The sequence below is a fragment of the Chamaea fasciata genome, unplaced genomic scaffold (assembly GCF_029207755.1).
Source record: "Chamaea fasciata isolate MVZ Bird 193981 ecotype frontalis unplaced genomic scaffold, bChaFas1.0.hap1 SCAF_1, whole genome shotgun sequence".
NCBI lineage: Eukaryota > Metazoa > Chordata > Aves > Passeriformes > Sylviidae > Chamaea > Chamaea fasciata.
Genome location: NW_027094086.1, coordinates 89,169,861 through 89,177,453, shown reverse-complemented (window position 1 = coordinate 89,177,453; position 7,593 = coordinate 89,169,861). Strand labels below are relative to the sequence as shown.

The window sequence follows — 7,593 nt, the reverse complement described above, 5'->3', positions numbered from 1 at the left end:
GGAAAAAAATCTGGTCTGCACATAATTTTAAGATTAAAAAGCAAAATTCCACAGAAATTGGGTTCTGAAGTTTGGACTTAGAAGTAAATACTACATATTTGTAAAAATATAAACTCCCTGTGTAGTAACAAAGAATTATGCATCTCTCATGAGACCCAGAACAATTTGTGAACTGGTGACAGAGAGGAACAGTCCTTAGGGGAAAACACGTATTTTTTATACCTTGAGTGAATACTCTGCTACTAATAAGTACTTGGCAATTTGTTGTTGTTGTGTCTTTGCGTACATCTTCCTGTTCAGCACATTTTCCATTCCAGTTTTCAGGGAACTGCTTATAATGGTAGAGGGGAGGCAGCAGTGCAGAGAGAAGAGATGTCAGCGGTGACAAAGCTGTCCCTGCCAGGCGGGGTGGGCGTGCATGACACTGGGAGAGTAGGATGGAGCCATAGCTGCAAAAAACAGCTCCCCTGAGTTGGATCTCAGCTGAACCCCAGGTAAGTGCAACAGCTCCAGCAGCTGTGGATTTCTTCCCATTTTCCTGCTTCCCCTCTTGGGGAATCCCTGCACTGGATCACAAAGCAGAGCCCAGTGAAGCTTGAACTTCGTAGCTATTACACAGCTTGAGTTGAAAAGGAAATCCCATCCAGTGTAGCTTAGATATGTACTGGTTGTGCGCTTTGCACGGAGGGAGGAAATTCCTACTTAAAACACTGAGGCCAACAAAGGAATTAAACTGCTCCCCACTTTCTGACCATTAGGCTCATTAATAAAGATGGCAAAATTCGAAAGCTGCTTTCTGTAGCTGCATTTTGCTGAAAGCACAAGGCCTCTCACGTTTTATGCCTTCTATTATGAAGAGGAACTGAACTCCCTCAGTTTAGGGATCTAGCTACAGGAGTACTTTTTTCTTTCCATGCAGTGAAATGTCCATGGGAGAGAAGTGCATGGACAATTGGAGTAAAATCATGGAGGACCATTTACATGAAGAAAATCAGTTTCAGCACTCGGAAAAGAGAAAGAGTTTAGCTTTGTAGGCAGTTATAAACATCTCTACATTTTTCCGGATTAAAAAAAAAAATTAAAAAAAAATTTAAAAAAAAGCAGCGAAACATTTTCTTTACAAGATGTTTTCCATCTCCCACTGTTGGATAACTTCTACAGCAGAAGACTGCTTTTTCTGGTGCACTAGTTTGTAATTTGGAGGTCCTAGAAATCCTCTTCGTGTTCCACACAAGAGCTATACTGAAATTACTGATCAAAGCTAGAAGCATCCCGGAGGCTGCCCGGAGTCGTAGCTCATGCTGCACCAAAACCCCACCACCAAATTCTCAGCTGTACCATGTAACCCCACTTCTGGATGAAGACCGGGATGGATTAGGACAACACGACAGCAGTTCTGCGGGAGCTTTGCCCCTCACTGAACACGAGCACAAAGCCCGGTCTGTACTGAGCCATTTGTAGGCACCAGGGTTTCCTCGGGCATCCCCGCCTCCCGCCGTGCCGAGGGATTCCCGGGAGCTCTGCGGGTAGGTGGACAGACACCAGCGCATTCTCCTCCCCTGGCTGCGGGGCGAGTTTTCAGCTTGGAGTTCTCGTCCCCTTCTCTGCGAACAGCCGGAAAAGGGAAGTTTTGGGCGGTGCGTGGCTCCCTCGCCTCCCCTTCCGCCGCCTGCCCCGCCCCGGTGGCTGCGGAGCGGGGCCGCTGCGCAGGTGAGGCCGGCACCGCCCCGAGCCCCCCGGTGCCTTGCCGGCAAAGCCACCTCCATCTCCTGGGCTCGCCTCAGGGCTTACGCTTTAGGCAGGCCTTGCCCGTGGAAAAGCCCGTCACGGCAAAATGCTTTTTTTTTTTTTCCTTTTTCCTCCCCTGAAAAAAGGTTAAGAGGTGCTGATCTTCACCCCAGTTTTCTCTTCCAGTTCTCGGCATGGCAGTGGACTGGCTCGGCTTTGGCTACGCCGCGCTGGTGGCATCAGGAGGGATCATTGGCTATGCAAAAGCAGGTAGGGTGCCGAAAGGTGCTTCTGTCTCCCTCCCTCCTCCCCCCCACCCCCTCCTCCCTCTCCCCAAAAACTTGCTGTGAGCTGGGCAGCGTTTTACGAAAGCATCCCTATCTCGAAGTTGACCCATATGTAAATTTTATCGGTTTGTGCCATGTGCTGATAAATTGCTGCTGTTGGGGTGCGGTGGATTTTGAGTTGAGCTGCTGCTTTGGGCTGATAAGGCCCTAATCTGCTTTCTGGTGGATGCTGATATCTGCACTGTGCTCTTTGGGAGAACTGTCGTAAGTTTGCTTCAGAAAGGCTTTTCCCCTACTGTTTAAAATACAAGCATTATATAAGTCTTCTGTGTCTTCAGATGACATAAATCACCACTTTTCCCCCTTAAGAGGTTTGTTCCCATTTTAATCTTTGATGATAACAGTATACTGCAAGCTACAGAGTGCTTTCAGAACTGTCTTTTCTCCCAGTAGAGCTGAACAGTGCAAATCAGTCCTTAAAGTTGTTCCTCTTCTGGGCTCTGCATCAAAAGCTTACCCTCTGACCTACTGTTTTCACTTCCTGGCCTTTTCCTGAGTTTGCCCTCCTCCAGACAGAACTGTCGATTCATTCCTGCTGCAACACTCTCTCTTTTGGCTTTGAAAATCCCTAAGTAATCTTAGTTTTTATGATAGGAAGAGGCATTGCTGAAGTCAGTAAGACTCTTACCAGTGCAATTGACTACACAGATGCTAGTGCCTATTCCAGTTTGTTTTCCATTGGCTTGGATTTATCCTTTGGGTTGTGAGTGGAGTTTATGACAGAAGGGACAATACTGAGAACTTAAGTAACTAATAGCATCTGTATTTCTCCAAGGCCATTATGAAATGATAGGTGTCTTTCTTGTCCTCTGGAACCCGAGTGGGAGGACATGGTTATGCTCAGGCAAGGGAATCCAGGTCATAGGATTATTGAAGGGGAACAGAAAACTCATATGGTGACTGCTGGAGAGAAAAAAAAACCCCAACCATACAAAGGAGCCATTGTATCCTTACTAATAACTTGGAGAAACCAAAAGAAAATGGAACTTCCATGCATAGAAGTTGATCTGATCTGTTGTACGTTGATCTGATCTGATCTGTTTTAAGTTGATCTGTTCTTTTACAACCAGATCTATCTACCCACACAGACAGGGGGCAGTAGTAGGTGCCTTTGGAAGAGTATGAGAACGTGGCAATCAGAGTGAGTGAGTGATTGATTTATTGATTCACTGATTGATTTTTCTGTCTTCATTTAGCAAGTTCTCCAGGTCCCTGTGTTTTGAGATATAGGAACTTCTTGATGTGGTTGTCCTAGTAAGTGTATGTGTCATAGCTACTTAAACAATGCCTTGAGGTAAAATTCAAGGATGTGATGGATGTTTCTTGGCTTCCAGGCTTGTGGAAAGCATTGGAGCTACCACAGATTTGTTTTTAACTCATATTCTCTGCAAAGCAGCCACCTACTAGAATGTGCACCTTTTCCTTGCACATGTACAAGTATATCAGGTGCTTTCTATCATCTTTGTCTCTTGCTTTTTATAGCAAAAGCAGGAAATAAAGCAATATTACAGCAGCTTTGTTGATGGTTGAAAAATTACTACTGTCTGGAAGCAATATTCAGTCCTCCTTTAACATTGAGAGGAGATCTTTATCAGCCTAGTTTTTCAGTCTCAAGTCTTTGAAAGGTGACCTCAGAAATAGTATGTATAAAGAACCACTTTCAGTAGCATTAAGTCCTTAATTCTCCATTAGCCTTGTGGAGGGCATTCACCACTCACAGTGATCATGCTGCTTCATTACTTGATATATTCTATAAATTACAAATTCAGCTGTGGTATCCTTTATTTTCTGGTAGTTTGGGATTATCATTTATACTGAGGACTTGATTCAAAGTTTAGGTGATTTCAGGGAACCTTCTTTCAAAAGTCTTCCGTTACCTTTGGATCAAATCTCAGGTATACTTAGGAGATACGACCTCTCCTGTTCAATTCCACCCTACTCCTTGGCTATTCTTTGAATGCTCTCCTGCCCAATTCCACCCACATGTCCTTTTTTCTGATCTTAAATCCTTACAATTTAGTCCTTCTACTTTACTGCCTCTCAAGGAATTTTCATAATACTGTTTTGAAACAACATGCTTCAGTTTGTGCAAGGAAAACACCAATTCTTTTGTTTTTCTCACTGGTCTTTCAGTCATGAATGTATTAGTGGTTTTGCTGTTAGAGAACTAAATCCTAATTCTGTATGTATCTTATGCAGGAGTAATTGAAGTGTTTCTTGGTGCTGATCAGCATGGTCTCAATATCTTAAAAAACCCTTCTCTAATCTTCTTTATGACAATGAATGATGAATGCCCATCTTGTATTTTTATAATTTTTAGTGTTTTACAAAACAGGTAAGCTGCTGACCAAGGTAATTTTTAAGTTTCTAATAAATGCATTATCTTCTGCTTATTCAGGTAGTGTTCCATCACTAGCTGCTGGCCTTTTCTTTGGGAGTTTGGCTGGACTGGGTGCTTATCAGGTCTCACAGAATCCAAATAACATTTGGGTTTCTCTGAGTAAGTAATTTAAAATTCTTTTTAGAAAAGATTATATTTACTGTATATATTTAAAATGAGTACCTAAAAGTCTTTGCAGAAGGGTTAAACACAGATAGTGTTACAAATCTAGCTTTAGTCCTGTCTAAACTTTACTGAACTGGTGGCTGCCAACATGCATCTGTCTCATACTGATGTGTTTGAAGGATCGTAGTGCGAGAGAAGTGCTAATAAATGGATTTCTGACCTCTCTTTGGCTGGATCCTCCTACGTGGAGCAGCCCGCAGGAGGCTGTAACATTTTGGGAAGTGAGATTCCCCTTCAGGTTGGCCATACCCCTAGCAGACTATTTTATTATCACAGAAAATGCCAGAGATTATGATTGGCTTATTTTTAAATATGACCCATGTGTGAAATTACAAAGGTGTTGATGCCTGGGGAGATTTAAGAGAGAAGCAAGCTTCAGTAATGCTGTTTCTTCCTTCTCAGAATTGGAGCTTCCCTTCCCCACCGATTTGAGAAGGTAACTGTGGAGACTTACTGCCTAGTCAGTGTTTAAAGAGCCACCACTGACTACGGCATTTTTTCCCTGAAGCAGTGACATAGCATCTGGCTCTTTGACATGTGTAAGTCAGAAGTGAAAGGGGAAGGCCCAGCATTTCTCTCCACTTCAGCTTTATTTATAGGCAGTCACCTACTGGCCAGGCCAAAAGCTGTGCGTGGTCAAGCCTTAATAACTTAATGAACTGCTGATACAGCAAGTTTAAGAAGTGTGAGGTCAAGTGTTTGCCCAAATGCAAGAGACAGATACATTTCTGTAGCTCAGTAGCATATGGAGTCTTTTCCTGTTCACGCTTTAAAGTTTTTGCAGAAGATGTGTTCTGCTGTTTGAAACAAAATTCCATTGTGAGATGTGCGTATTTTGAAGACTGGCTATTAATTAGAGCTTGAAGCATTTTAATATTGAAATATTTTAGTTTAACTGTGTGTTAGACTATGGTCCCAGCCTCCTACATATCTCATTACATGTGATTAATAGATGTCAGTGACAATATTTTGGCTGGTGTTAGGGAGGAAGGATGTCATGTCTAGGACTGAAGATGAACTGGATCCTGCAGGACCAGTCATCACATAGAAGCAACGGTAGGGGGTAAAAGAGTTGTTGGAACAACATGTGTGTAGCTGTTACCACTTCGTAGCAGATGCATACTAAGGATAAGGATTTCATCAGTGTAAGTTTTCCTTACAGTTTTTTAGCATTCAGTCTTTATTTGAGATACCATGTTCCAGGGTCTGTCCTTCCTATCTTACTGAGTCAGTGAAACTACCTGGCTCCTCTCTCTGGGTCAACTGGTCAGGGACAACTAACTCTCACCTCGGTAAGGCTTAGCACACTTCCCTTTTGAAGTCTTTTGAAAACATAAATTAGTTAATTCTCAGAACATTACTACAAGTTAGACATGATGCTACATGTTAGGCATGATTACTACAAGTTAGACAAATGCCCTTTCCCCTTTTTGAGAAGTGTGGGAATTATGTGCACAAGTTTAGTGATTTGCCTGTGGGGGGGAGGAGTGAGTGCTAAAGCAGTGAATCATAAATTATTTCCAGTCTCAAAATGAGCACATTTTGAAAAACAAATTTGAGAAGTATGTGCAGAGGCATATGGACTGCACTGTTTGCTAGAACTTGATGTAGAATACTTACTCTTTACAAACTGAGGCATTTTAAAATGTACACAATTTATTGACTCTCTTAGTCCATCAAGTGAAGTAACCCTGTTTCTCTTTTTACTCGATGCTGCTACTTCTCTCTGTTCTGTTAGTTTTTAATTATATTTCTCCCACACGTGCATCTCTGCTGACTGGACTGTACAATCTCTCATTTAAGTTACATCTGGAGCACTGACTGCTGTCATGGGAACAAGATTTTACCACTCCAGAAAATTCATGCCTGCCGGGCTAATTGCTGGTGTCAGGTACAATACTTTTTTTAAACCTCCTATGTGTGATTTCTTATTCGTTTAATTAAACTGAGATGGAGTGAATCATATTTAGTGTATTATTTTTGTTCCCACTTACATGCATCAGTTACATGAAGTACTTGAAAATGAATTGACAATTTGCTGTTGTTATTGTTAAATTATATGTTTTTTCCCCTTATACAGTTTGCTAATGGTTGGAAGATTAGCACTGAAGATGTTGGAAAAGCCCCAGGAAAAGTAACTCTTAATTTCACATCTTAATATTTGGAAAAGGAAACCTGATAATATAAGTTGCATGAATGCAGAAGTGAGAAGATGGAAAAAATTTCTGCTTCAAGACATTTTTAAATCTTTTTTTGTAAGGGCCAGTAGAATGATGGGACAGATAGTTTATGCACAAGGTAGAACTGTTTGTGTATAGAGAGAAATAGGTCCCAGACATGACTTTTCTGGACATGTTTCAATGTATTTTAACACTTCCATGTTTTTATATTCAAAAGTATACTTCTGACATGTATGAAGCAGAAAGAAAACGACCTGTAATTAAGAAAATATTCACCGAGGGGCACCAGGAGTAACTGTCTAAATACACGTGTATCACAAACCTTTTATACTGAGTATTACAGCGTGCTTTACCTGTTGCATTCTGAATTGATATACCATGTCTTTATAAAGTCGAACAGATCTTGCCTTTTTATTCTGAAATGATGCTAAAATCATGCTTTTCTATAAGTAAAATTTGTTCCAAACCTATATTTGGCTTTTTTTTTTTGTACAGTTTCTGTGTTTGGGGACGGGTATTTTTTTTCACCTTGTTTTCTCAGTGGAAGTCTTTGCAGTGGACTGTTAGTATCCAAGTGCTGTCATTCAATGATACTTAAAAATCAATTTATAAATGGAGGGACAGAAGATTAAATGGTGGGCCTTCATTAATGCTTCATTTAAAAAGTTGGTTGAAAGGAACTTAGGCTGTGGATTGAGACTAGGCTAAATGAACAGTTGAATGTGATCTAGACTGTATAACTGGAATAAAATACCCTAACACTATGTAATTC

General features: G+C 41.3%; 1 protein-coding gene across 2 annotated transcripts; it reads left to right on the top strand.

Annotated features, from left to right (window-relative positions):
* Nucleotides 1–321: 321 nt before the first annotated feature.
* Nucleotides 322–7,291, top strand: LOC136292589 (transmembrane protein 14C-like). 2 transcript variants are annotated; one of them, XM_066188516.1, is made up of 5 exons: nt 322–494; nt 1,915–1,998; nt 4,474–4,575; nt 6,445–6,532; nt 6,722–7,291. In XM_066188516.1, exons 2-5 carry the CDS (start codon nt 1,923–1,925, stop codon nt 6,777–6,779), a joined length of 324 nt encoding a protein of 107 aa, XP_066044613.1. In that variant the 5' UTR covers nt 322–494; nt 1,915–1,922; the 3' UTR covers nt 6,780–7,291. The 2 variants fall into 2 exon arrangements, with proteins under 2 accessions (XP_066044613.1, XP_066044605.1); XM_066188508.1 differs by lacking the exon at nt 322–494 and adding an exon at nt 1,612–1,710.
* Nucleotides 7,292–7,593: the final 302 nt, after the last annotated feature.

Excerpts from the sequence above, each read along its gene's own strand:
- LOC136292589 (XM_066188516.1), top strand. The coding sequence starts at position 1,923 with ATGGCAGTGGACTGGCTCGGCTTTGGCTACGCCGCGCTGGTGGCATCA. Across the intron at positions 1,999-4,473 it reads CATTGGCTATGCAAAAGCAG|GTAGTGTTCCATCACTAGCT; the intron begins GTAGGGTGCCGA and ends CTGCTTATTCAG. Across the intron at positions 4,576-6,444 it reads TAACATTTGGGTTTCTCTGA|TTACATCTGGAGCACTGACT; the intron begins GTAAGTAATTTA and ends CTCTCATTTAAG.